Here is a 13,359-nt window from a genome sequence, read left to right as displayed (position 1 = left end):
TGAAGGGAGCTAAATCTCCTCGTCCTGACCAGATATATCCAAGAACTCTGCAGGAGACTAGAGAAGAAATTACAGGGGCCCTGGCTGATATTTTTGTATCATTGTGAGGTCCAAGAAGATTGGAGAGTAAAACACTGACGTGTTCCATTCTGACAAAGGGTGACTGGACTCAAAACATTAACAGTTTTTCTCCTCTCAGTTTAACAAGTGGATTTTGTTCTCACAAAAACAAAGTCCTGATCTAGTTCTAAAACAGATTGTCTTTCAGACATAGAAACAAAGCGTGCTGGGAGACCACAATGACAACATAACTCATAAACACATTCACTTTCAGTATATTTTATATCTATTTAATACAGTTTGCACTGATTTACAATTATCTGAAATGTACAGTATGAACAACCACAATCCACTTCAATGCAAAATAACAAATGTAACTCATTTATAAGGAGAAAATGTTTCAACTACATTAGCAATTATGTTAATATTATTACTCTTCAAAACTTTGTCATGTATTAATTTAACCGCCACCATTAGTTTATTGCATTATTGCCTAAATGTCCCAATTTAAGCTAACAAGAGTTTCCAAAATGAAAGCAAAATACAATGGAGACTAGAAATCTGAAATAAAAACAGAATAACTCTCAGATCTGGCAGTATCTCTGAAGAGTGAAGGAGAGTTCTAAAGAAGTCATATTGGACTCAAAATGTTAACTCTTCCTCTCTCCATTGATGCTACCAGATCTATTGAGTTTCTCCAGCATTTTGGATTTTTTTTATTTCCAAAATACCACTTTTTGAACTAGAATTAACCTTTTAAAAGCTGGATTTATATTTTCATAAAGCAAAATTAATCACTTATCTCTAAATAGTGGAATTTAACTCATCCAATATTTTGAAACACTAAATTGATACTCATTTTCACAGCTGGAATATAATTTCAAAAGCAGGTCAAAATTTTCAGATGAATTCTGTATTTTATAATTTGTGATTGGATTTTTTCACAGCCTATATTTCAATGCTCAACATTATTTTTAAATTCAGTCAGTTTAAATTATTTTACAACCAAGAAAATCCACAGCTAGTTGATTTGGTCACTTCAGTCAAAGGGAAATATTACACTCAAAAACACAATGAATTTAACTTGAACATAAATAACTTTTTCTATCTGTCAGTTGAGCTATTGGATCGACAGTCTACCGTATTGATATTTCCGGTCTATTACAAGAAAAGTGATAAGGAACTACTTTAAAAATGTTAATTCCTCATTTGATATTCAGTTTCAGAATAACACATTCAATTAACAGTATAATTAGTTATTCTCCATATACCAAGTATATAACCTGCATTAAGAAACTGTGTCATTGTTTATTTAGAACATTATTAGAATTTGACATTGACAAGCTGTCTCCTCCTCTTCCCACTTTACACCAAGAAGCAGTCAATGACACTCCAAAGATTAAATGAATGATATGAAATAATCTAGAACACTTGAAACAATCTGGACTTTAATTGCTACCGTGTTCTTACTTGCAAGGACTACGTGGGCTAGAAACACCCGAAGCAAAGAAAAATAAAGATGAAATACCCCCCAAGACTGGAACAATATCAGCCTCGAGAAAGTATACTTTCCAGCTTCCCTTACTCAACTTTCCATGAACTAGCATTGATCCACCTACCTTTTATACAAATACCTGGTGTTAACCACATTATGCATGTGGTAACAATAAATTTAAATTTAAAATGTCTCCTGTATTACATTTTTAAAAATCTAGGATCACTGAAGTGTCAGTCAAATTTCATGCTTCTGGTAATTTTTGACTGATTAGAACGTAATAATATCTCTATACCCAATTTGAAAGCAAAAGTTGAACTGTTTCAAAGGATAAGAATCCCTTGGATTTTCTTTTAATGTACATTTTATCTTACTGTATAGGGATTAATCTTTTTGAGAAAATGGAGTATGATGCCCAATCAAAGGTGCAGCCATGAAGTTGTTGCAACATACTCTTGTTTTCTGTATAGCTTTCTTGTAATTCCAATACATTAGATTAAAAGATTCCATTATTTTGTAAATGTTGTTATATTATTAATTTATAAACAAAAATTATACCAATTGTCTTTCAGAAGCAATATAGTCACTCTGCCTCTGATCATTAAATAGTAAAATGTTTGTTTATGGGGAAAACAAACCTATGAGGTCACTTTACTGGTACTGCATACTATGGAAATCCATGGCATCACTGTAGATAAAGAAAAATACTTTGCAGTTTAAAAACAACTTCTCGCACTAGAAATGCAGACAGTTGAAAGCTCTTCACTATTCAATCAGTTTATGTGCCATAATTCTGTTATTTGCTAATCTCTCAAATTATTCATCATTAAAAATAAAGCATAGAAATTGAGGCTGTGATTGTAATATCTAAATAATTACAGGATTTACTAAATTTCTAACAATATTTTCAGTCATCTTCAAGTGCTGAAGCTGCAGTTTTAATCTTCTCATTTAACTCTTCTGGTGATTTCAGCAGTTCGGTTAAGTGGTTATGTGGAATCTCAAGCAACATTCCTTCAAAAAAAAAAATTGCAAAAGTATTAATGCCATTAACAAAGGCTACGTGTTCTAATGAAATCATTAAAATACTAATTTGATGGCCCGATTCCAAAGTACTGTAAACATTGCAGAACCACCATCAGAAAAAGGTAAATATCCAGGGTATTTTATCACATATTTACAACACATGCATAACACCAGAGAAACATGTATTAGTTTTTTGTAAACAAAGTCACAGATTTTACTGCTGCTGAGGGTAAGCACTTTAGTGATCCCATCAACTAAGACAGTTTAAAGTCATTTGTACTTGTGCAGTTCCTTTGTATGCTGCTGAAGCTAACAATTTCTGTGCTATTTATCAAGGGGCTGTTTTCCCTGAAACATTGGAAGTTAAGGGGTGAACTTACTTATAGACGTTTATAAAATCATGAGGGGCATGGATAGGGTAAATAGACAAAGTCTTTTCCCTGGGGTGGGGGAGTCCAGAACTAGAGGGTATGGGTTTATGGTGACAGAGGAAACATTTAAAAGGGACCTAAGGGGCGACGTTTTCACACAGAGGGTGGTGCATGTATGGAATGAGCTGCCAGAGGAAGTGGTGGGCCTGGTACAATTACAGCATTTAAAAGTCATCTGGATGGGTATATGATTAGAAAGAATTTAGAGGAATATGGGCCAACTGCTGGCAAATGGGACTATCTGGTGGGCATGGACGGGTTGGACCGAAGGGTCTGTTTCCATGCTGTACATCTCTATGACTCTAAGTGGTGGACTTTTCTGTTTTCATAGTGGCATAAGCAGATAAATATGTTTTCACTAGTACCTACATGACTGTAAAGCCAGCAAGAAAGAGTTGTTTGTAGCCAAAAGACAATGACCACCAACCTAAGGTGCTGCTTTTCTTTAGTAACTTAACGTTTTGAGATTTTTGACTATTTGAACCAGGAAGAATTTCCTAAACAAAAAATAATCATTCATATTAAGCCAAGAAACTCACAATAGGACTGCAGCACAAACTTCTGGGAATGTGATTACGACAAAGCCTATATCCAGAATGGAGCTTCTATTTATTAAATCAGTCCATGAAAGTGGATGTGCTAAGACATGCAATGAAGAAGATTTTTCAATGTCTTCGTACCAAGCTATTTACAACCCAGGTATTATATTATCATATCAGACTCAAAACATTCACTGTTTTCAAAGTTTGTGCGAAGATTTGTAGCTCGGATGCTCGTTGTTGTGGTTCTGTTCGCCGAGCTGGAAGTTTTTGTTGCAAACGTTTCGTCCCCTGGCTAGGCAACATCCTCAGTGCTTGGGAGCCTCCTGTGAAGCGCTTCTTTGATGTTTCCTCCGGTGTTTATAGTGGTCTGTCCCTGCTGCTTCCGGTTGTCAGTTTCAGCTGTCCGCTGTAGTGATTGGTATATTGGGTCCAGGTCGATGTGTTTGTTGATGGAGTTTGTGGATGAATGCCATGCCTCTAGGAATTCCCTGGCTGTTCTCTGTCTGGCTTGCCCTATGATTAGTCTGTTGAGCATGCCCTAGGATTCATAACGGCACACAAACCAACAGCCACGCTCAGACAACAACTCACCAGAACGAAGGACCCGATACCCAACATGAGCAAAACTAATGTAGTGTACAAAATACCATGCAAGGACTGCACTAAACACTATATAGGACAAACAGGAAGACAGCTAACAATCCGCATACATGAACATCAACTAGCCACGAAACGACACGACCAGCTATCCTTAGTAGCCACACACGCAGACAACAAGCAACATGAATTCGACTGGGACAACACTACTATCATAGGGCAAGCCAGACAGAGAACGGCCAGGGAATTCCTAGAGGCATAGCATTCATCCACAAACTCCATCAACAAACACATCGACCTGGACCCAATATACCAACCACTACAGCGGACAGCTGAAACTGACAACCGGAAGCGGCGGGGACAGACCACTATAAACACCGGAGGAAACATCAAAGAAGCGCTTCGCAGGAGGCTCCCAAGCACTGATGATGTTGCCTAGCCAGGGGACGAAACGTTTGCAACAAAAACTTCCAGCTCGGCGAACAGGACCACAACATTCACTCTGTTTCTCTCTTTACAGATGCTATCAGACCTGCTAAGATTATTCAGCATTTTCTGCATTTATATCATTAATATGGTTGGGAGTTGGTTTCAAGATCACATTCACAGCATCAAGAAGATTATCAAAGTCCATATCCAGAACATTGCCCTAACTTGTTTCTGCCTCTATTTGCTGCTGAAATGTTCAGGCAAACAGTTATTCCTTCTAAATGCAACCAGCCTTCCCTCTACACTGCACAGTCATGCAACAACTGGGAGGTTACATGCACGCCAATTGGTGTGCTGATGTGCTGACTTCTGCTTAAGGAAGCCACTGTCATTCACAGAGGTCTGTGTTCCAGATTACACCAAGACATCAACCGCCCATAACCCACTGACCCACACTACAGCAGCTTGATAAGCAATGCCATAACTTCAGAATACTCATTCTAGTTTCAAATGTCTCAACGGTCAGTGTTAGAAATGCACGACCCTTCATACAGAACAGCTCGAGATTTAGATTGGTGATGCTCATTGGATTTTGTATTTAAGAGATGGGTTCTACCCAAGTGGAAAGTTAAGTTTTGGTCAGGGAATAGGTCCAGATGGGGAAGGTGGAAACTGGTGTTTGTGCTAAACTATAAAATCAGAATTAAACTTTATAAATCTCTGAATGTCCTTTGCTGCCTAATGCAACACATGGACGCTTTTAAACACCAGTACGATATCTCGTGATATCACTTGCCTCATCTATGATTTGAACTGTCCTATCATTCATAGCTGTGCCTTCATCTGTCAAGGTTACAACCCAAGGAATTTCCTTCTTTTATCATTCAGCAACTCCACTTCTCTTCCTGCCTATAAAATGCTCATTAAATCTGACTATTTCATAAGCTTTTATTGATCCATCCTATTATTTCCTGTGTGGCTCGGTGTCAAATCACCTAAGACGTGCCTTAGGATCTTTATTGTTTTACAAACACTGAAAACATTGTTGTTGCTGCTGTTAACTTCAAATCAGGAACAATTAGTTACCAGGAATCACCCAACACTCGTGTTCAGTGAACCACACTATAGCAGCTTGCTAAGAAATGCAATAATTTCAGAATCCTCATTTCAAATGTCAGACGTCTTAATTGTCAGTGTTTAGAAATGCAGGATCCTTCATGCAGAACAGCTCTAGAGGACAAAAGTAGTTGGTTAAATTGGCAGCTCAACAGACTAATCACCAGCCAGAAAACTGAGTGGTTCAGTAGTCCAGCCTTTGGGTTCCTGTCCAGTGAAGAAAGCATGACCAATCTGTAGAAATCGAATACAGAACTCAACACACAGAACAAGAAATCCCTGCTTCAGTTTAGTGCCAATTAGTTTGTCAAATTTCAAAGTATTTTGGTAATGACCAGATAATCTGTTAGTCATGTTGGGTGAGGGGTAAATATTGGCTAGGACTGAAGGGAAAATTCCCCTGCTCATCCTCCCAAAGGAACAGGCATGGCTTCAGTTTAGGGTCTCAGTCCAGCACTCCATCAAAACTGCAACAGAATGTCAAAGATATCCAAAACAAAGAAAAGAAGTATAGAGAATATAACACTGTAAATAATACACATACCTGTTATCCTGCTTGCATGTTCACTGTATTTTGTTTTGTTGATATAACAATATAATTCTTCCCCTAACTGTTCAGTTTCACTGTCCAGGTCACTTCCATCTTCACTGTTGACCAATTCCGGAATCTGAGTAGCTGACTGCGAGAGAACTGCCTGTGCTTTTTGAACAGCAGCATGTAATGCTAATCTGTCAGTTAGCAGCACCTGAATGGCTGAAGGTTCTAGTTCCAGTAGCATTCCTAAAACCAGAAAAGGCATGATGTTCCTTGTCACATTAGATCCATTTAATGTAGAGAATTTAGAAGATGTAAACTGTAAAATAGTAAATAGCATCCCAATATTAATGGGATAGCTGCAACATAGCTGCAACAAAGTACTCTAAAAATATTTTGCAGAGCCAAAGACAGGTAGTATGTAACTTAAAATGAAAATCAAAGCTGACAATCAAACTTCAACTATCTAAAATCTACTGTCAGCCTCCAATAACATTTCCTACAGGCTCTTTTTGTTCCAACATCAAGAACATTGCCAAATAATTAAGTCCAGTTACACTACATCTGTGCTTCACTAATTTTCATTTAAAGCTGTTTGTTACAAAAAATGTTTTAAAATATTTTCCATTCAAATACACAATGTTAGCATTTCCTATAATTAATTTTCATATCATTGTCATGTTTTCATATCATAATTTTGATTAGTTTTACAATCTAAACAAGTCACAATTTATGCAAAAGCACTAGCTATGTGCCTCATTTAGTCAGGTATTGATGTTTCTTTGAAACAATGTTATCTCAAACTATGTCCGATTTATTATTGATATGCCAACTAGACAACACAGAGGAATGTCAATTATCCGAAGAACATGGGCAGGAGAGTATTTCGGTCCGGTTAATTGAATGCTAGATAATGGAATGCCAGATAACAGTTAGCCAAGCATCAGGAGCAATCTTGTTCGGATAATCCAAAATTCAATTAATCAAATGCCGGATAATCAAGGTTCCTCTGTACCATGATATTCAGCACTGGCCAAATCATACAGACCAAAAGCATAAATATCAGGGTGATTGTACTGTTTATGTTCTGCCACAGACACAGCACAATCCTACTTAGTAAGTACAATTATAAAGCAAGTTATAGATATCTGGGGTGCAGCATTGTCTTAACAATCTTGTTTCCACTATGAATTCCTTAAATTTAACACCAAAAAATTCCTCCAGAATCCTAGGTGTCATCATACTGCAATTCTCATAGCTGAACAAATGTGCTGGGGAGATTTTCACAATACAAAAACCAATTTGTCAAAGTCAGTAAATTTGTTACTTTAAAACATCTCAAATCGAGGTCTTGATCACTTACTGTTCAGGATACCAGATGGACCTATTTTAAAAACCAGTTCACACCAAAGTTCCAAGTGTTACTTTCAAGTTCCCATCTAGTGAGTTATCAACTTAACCCACAGACTGTGTAGAGGTTGTCATGTTGTGACCCTAATGGAAGAGATAAAAGTGTTGTGGGCCTATCTACGACAAAAGATACGAGTGAATTGTAGGTTAAATTTTCTAATGTGTTGCCCTCTCTCAAGTCATTACCATCTTTCAAACACCTAAAAGCCAAATTGAACTGACCAAGAATAACAATATTGGAAAGTAACGTTATTTACAAAAGGTAGGATTTGATTTTAAGAAGTGACATTAATAATTCCTAATCTGGGTGAAAAATTCATGATTGATTAAAAAATAAGATTTCAAGTTTTTATAACTCCTGGCAATGACAGCCTGTTCATTTTGGAGATGCCAACCATTAGGATTGGTTTCCTGTTGCCCAACAGATTTGTCATTTCTCAAAAATTGATTCACATCTTCAAAGAATTCAAGATTCTCCTCACCAGTGATGTAAGCACAGTTCTGTGGATCGATTTTTTCTACCTGTTCAAAAATCTTCTCTCCCAGGTTCTCTTTCACATCATCAAAATCTGAATTGTTGGACATCTTCCTCTCATTAGGCATTTTTCTAATTTAAAAAAAAGTGAAAAGCTTTGACCTTCTGAATGAAGGTACCTACAGCGTTTGTGCAAGATATTTGTCAAAGTCTCTTCATATTAACAAGCCCATTTTATGTTATAAAATATTTATACTGTGGTCCATTTCTTTAACTACTCTTATGTACCAACAATTCCAAGCATTTGAAAAGCAAACTTTAGCTTCAGACCCTTGCTAACTATTAGCTCAAATAATTTATTACTTCTCTTCCTAAATTGGCAACTCATGTGGCAGTCAGTTTCTTTCTGTCATTTTATATGGGAACATGCAATTGATTCATCAACACTTGAATTTTGTCAATTGCTAAACTGAAAGCCATTGTGTAAAAGTATTCTAAACATTTTTTGCACTTAAATAAATCACGCATACGTACAGCTCCAGTGCTTCTTGTGCAATGTGAATCTTTTGTTCCAACATATCCAAGTCATTGACCAATTTCTTTACTTCCTTACGGCCCATTTCCAGTAACATACCTGGTTAGGCACAAGAAAACCAGCATGCAGTATAATTAGAGGTATTTCAATTTGTATTTAACCATCCTATTCAACTGCTTTTGCAACCATCTCCCTATAAAAAGGATGTATCAAAGTATATATTTACTCTATTCAAAATTGCATATTATAATTCCACTTTCATTCATGAAGGTGACAAAGTTATGTTAAAAATATGAGCTTCTAACTATTCCTTAACATCTACTTCATTTTAGTAGTCTGTCAATGCTAGTGTTGAATAGATTTGTTCCCTGATAACATAATCTTTGAGAATTTGGTTGATCCCTTCACCAGAAAAGTTGTTCAAACATGATTGTTTAACAAATTAATTATTATCTTTCTTAATATCTCTTCTTCTTGAAAGAGTTTTGTTAGTGTTCATCATTTGTTATTTATTTTTATGTTTGGACAACTTTTTTTCCCAAAGAGTTAATCTCTTTTCTTATTCAGAATTACTGGATCATTGAAAGAAAATTTATACAAATGTTAATTTTGAAAGATGAGATGTAAACAGTATTTCAATGGAAATAGAATCAATTCAGTAACCAGAGATTGGATGTTACTAAATAATATTTATGCCACCAGGCTATATCACAATCCTTTTGGAAGAAGGGTGATGAGTTTAATACTGGCTAAGATATCAATGGTAGCATTCTTACCCTGAGTCAGAAAGTTGTGGATTCAAGGCCCTCACTTGGAGGTGATTCAGATGAGTCATTAAACTGGAGTTCTGTCTGCACTCTCAGACACACTTAGAAATCTTAAGGTATTTAAGTCATGAAGGAACTCTTCCAATGTCTTCTTCAATATTTTATCCTTAAATCAAAGGCTACTTATTCACATCTAATTTCTCTGTATGCTAGGCTTTCCTACACCAAAAAGGTGATTCCATAGTACTTTGAGATGTCCTGCGGTTGTGAAAGTCATGACAAGAAAAAACTTGTGTTTATAAAGTTACAAACTGAATGGTTCTTAAATCATGCTGATGTCCAAGCAAAGACTTGCAAATAATGTCATATTTTGCTGAAAATTGGAGTGCAGTAAGTATTCATAAACTGCTAACTTTAACATCAGTATCTCATAAAATCAAGACAATTTGCTTTTGCTTCATGGTCCAATTTGATCTTCAGTAAGGAAGGCTAGAATAACTAAATCCCCAATAACTTCAAACGTTATGAAAGTGACGAACAAGAAAGTGACACTGGTCCATTTGGCCTGAGCAGTATACTGCCAGTCTAACAGACCTGCATTTATATAGCATCTTTCACAACCTCAAGATGTCTCATAGCTCTTCATTGTCAGAAAATGATTTACACGTTGGTCACTTTTGTAATGTAGAAAGACAAGCCAACTGCAGACAAAAACTCTCACAAATAGAAAACTCACATAAATAAATGACAACGGCCAGATCTTTTGCTTTTCTGGTGTTGGGTAAAAGGTAAATATTCATCAAGACATTGGGGAGAATTCCCCTCCTCGTCTTCAAAACAGTGCCACAGGATCTTTTACATCAATCTGGAACAGCAGGCAGGACCTCTGTTAAGTGTCTCACCCGAAGACCAGGACCTCTGACAGTGCAGCACACTCACGTTTGAGTGTCAGTCTAGGTTTCTGAAAACAAGTCTCTGCAGTGGGGCTTGAAGGCTCAACTCAGAGAAAAGTGCTGGCAACTGAACTACTGTGGAGAACATTTCCTATACATGTCTTTGCCACAGTGAGAAACCATCACTGCTAAATTCCAGAACAAAGTGTGAGCTGAAATCGTGTCATGGACTGATGTTAACCTCTAATTGTGTGCAAAGGTAAATCTCAACAAAGTTATGACTTCACCAATAAAAATGTTTCTAAAGATGGCAATCTTTCAAGATGACACTAACGTACCTGTTATTTTTTCACTGTGTCCAGTATTATGAATGTCCACGAGGTCATACAGTTGATCACCTAATGAATCAGTGGAATCAGAATCTGTATCATCTTGCTCGCCTCTAAGAAGACTGGAAGTCAAACATCAAAATTAACACTAGTACGGACAGAAAACATTTGCCATTTTGAGCTTAATGGGCTACATTAAATTTAAGATTACACAAATTCTAATTTTTTTAAAAAAGTCATTCCAGCATTGAACAGTACCCCCAACCTGGCAGCCAGAAAAAGGATATTGCTATAAATCTATCTCACACTCTGACATTAAAATAATATTCAAAAGGTTACCAAGGTCTATTAAAGCTGAAATAAGTGTGTTGTCTAATTCAGTTTACAATGAAAATAATTAAAAGTAATGCTATACTGTGACCAAAATGTTCACATGCCATTTATTTATGCTTTGACATTTCTCTGTAGAATTCTGGAGTGTGTTGAATGCTTTTTGAAGTCCAGCAGACAGTAACTTGTCATCCTGTATCATCTGATCCAGCACAGGAACTGGGAGCTCCAGGAGCATTCCTGTAGGAGGCTCAAAACAAAGACTGTTGTGCTTTTTAAGTAAAATACATCCATAATTTATGGCATTTTCGTGCAGTTAAATTAGATATTTACAGCTGTCAGTTCAATTTAGTTTGATAATCATATATTACTCATAAGATTAATAGTACAGTACTTTGTTTTACATTGAACAGGAATTTTCCAAGACGATAATTAAATGATTAAAATTGTGAAATGAATCTGTTATAAATTTCACACAAATCTGACAGTTATTTTGCTCATTTTCTGAACCTCTTTTGACTGACTCTTCAAATCCCTTAGTCCTAAGCATTTAATTATCTTTTGACTAATGTTATACTATTCATTTCAATGGCCTCTCACAATAACATTTGTAAAGTGAACCAAACATCTTTTCATTCCAACTTCCTCATTTTTAACATGGTCCTTGTACATTAGCCCTCTGTCCGAGTGGCTAAGTACTTGAATCAATTTGTTTAAACCTCTACATAATTTTAAAACTAAAGACAACTTCAGAATTTTCCTTCTAAAACAAAAACTAGGGATGTATTCCCTGGAATTCAGAAGATTAGAAGGGTTCGCTTAATCAAAATGTTAAAGGTATTAGAAGAAAGAAAGAACCTATCTTGCTAGTTTGGGCATTTATGTGTCGAGGATAGTCTAAACTTAGAACGAGAGCTTTCAAGACTGAAATTAGGAAACACTTGTGTATGCAAAATGTGGTATAAGTTTAGAACTTCTTTCCACTATGGCAACGATGCTAGATTAACCGATATCTTTCAATCTGAAATTATTTAATCTTTGTTACCAATTTCCTACCTTTCCATCAAATTTATATTTCCAATAATGATCATACTGGCCCCTGTCATCTCAAGAGCTATGATTTAGTAACGCTGTTCACAACTATATAATTTGATTTTTAATCTGTCATCTGACAATATAACATGCCATGATATTCTTTTAAATTCTAATAGCTAATTGATTTATCTACATAGCCACTGGAAATTTCCCATAAGTTATATTTAGTCTTCTGATTTCATTCTAATCACTTTACTTACATGAATATACATAGCTTACCTACTAACCGTCATCTAAAAATAAAAAATTATTCTGATTCCTTTCCTGCTGTTAATGGTACCACTCAAAAACTTTAACATTTTGCATATGATATGTCATTTCTCCAAACTATACTCAGGATCCCCAGAGCCTATGCAATAGCCCAGTATAAAAGTAGAGAAGTGTGGCGCTGGAATTTCTGATGAAGGGCTTATGCCCGAAACGTAGATTCTCCTGCTCCTCGGATGCTGCCTGGCCTGCTGTGCTTTTCCAGCACGACACTTTTTGACTCTGATCTCCAGCATCTGCAGTCCTCTCTTTCTACTAGTCCAGTATAGGAGTAAAACAACTGTACCTGTAAGTTTTATAGCCATTTTGGGATATCGTGGGAAGATGGCATTATAAAGCCTTTCACCTAGTGTATTCTGCTGCTCCAAATATTGGTCCTCCATTTAAATCATTTCAAATACAAGCTAAGAAAACCAGAGTGTGAAGTTCGCCATCCGAGTGGTCCTGTCCTGCGTTGTGGAAATTTGTTATAGATGCCTTCTTCGATTTCAGAGTGCTGTCACAAAAACATTATCAAATTATTAATTCCATCTCATCTGAAACAACTGGAAACAGATTATTTGCTCATTGATCTCACCACTGATTGATAGACCGTTACATTTGCTGCTATGTTTCCCTTGATAACAATCACTGAACTTACAGCTTGTGGGGAAAGAACAGAAAGGTTGGGGATTCTCAGCAGGTATCAGGGGGTGGGAGAAAGACAAACTCCCAGCTCCTGAATGTTTGTGATGGAGACAAGCTGCAATAACTCCGTCATATCAATGACACACATTGCCTTTTCCCTTTTTCAAATATGCAAATTCGAAGAACCGTTTCTAATCCTGTTTTATTAAAGAAGTCCGAAAAGAATGTGGATACCCACCGCACGATCACAAACACCTTCACCGCCACTCAGCCATTACAACAACAACTGCAACTAGGCAGTGTCGCCCACTGATTACATCAACCACCCTCCGTCGCCGACTGATTACATCGACCACCCTCCGTCGCCCGCTGATTGCATCACCTAACCCACGTCGCCCGC

The 13,359-nt window shown here is 36.6% G+C and overlaps 1 protein-coding gene across 2 annotated transcripts; it reads right to left on the bottom strand.

Moving 5' to 3' along the window:
* Positions 1 to 319: 319 nt before the first annotated feature.
* LOC122564810 (uncharacterized) lies at positions 320 to 13,297 on the bottom strand. 2 transcript variants are annotated; one of them, XM_043720087.2, is made up of 8 exons: positions 13,198 to 13,297; positions 12,619 to 12,828; positions 11,078 to 11,210; positions 10,650 to 10,762; positions 8,651 to 8,750; positions 8,124 to 8,248; positions 6,241 to 6,477; positions 320 to 2,569 (listed from the first exon to the last, which is right to left on the bottom strand). In XM_043720087.2, exons 2-8 carry the CDS (start codon positions 12,713 to 12,715, stop codon positions 2,463 to 2,465), a joined length of 912 nt encoding a protein of 303 aa, XP_043576022.1. In that variant the 5' UTR covers positions 12,716 to 12,828; positions 13,198 to 13,297; the 3' UTR covers positions 320 to 2,462. The 2 variants fall into 2 exon arrangements, with proteins under 2 accessions (XP_043576022.1, XP_043576027.1); XM_043720092.2 differs by lacking the exon at positions 13,198 to 13,297 and having other exon boundaries at positions 11,078 to 11,233; positions 12,619 to 12,770.
* Positions 13,298 to 13,359: the final 62 nt, after the last annotated feature.

Source organism: Chiloscyllium plagiosum, unplaced genomic scaffold (genome assembly GCF_037043375.1).
Source record: "Chiloscyllium plagiosum isolate Xiang-an unplaced genomic scaffold, Cpla_swu_hap1 HiC_scaffold_21, whole genome shotgun sequence".
In the NCBI taxonomy this organism is placed as follows: domain Eukaryota; kingdom Metazoa; phylum Chordata; class Chondrichthyes; order Orectolobiformes; family Hemiscylliidae; genus Chiloscyllium; species Chiloscyllium plagiosum.
Note: the sequence above shows the minus strand (reverse complement) of the source record. Positions and strands in the feature narration are given on the sequence as shown.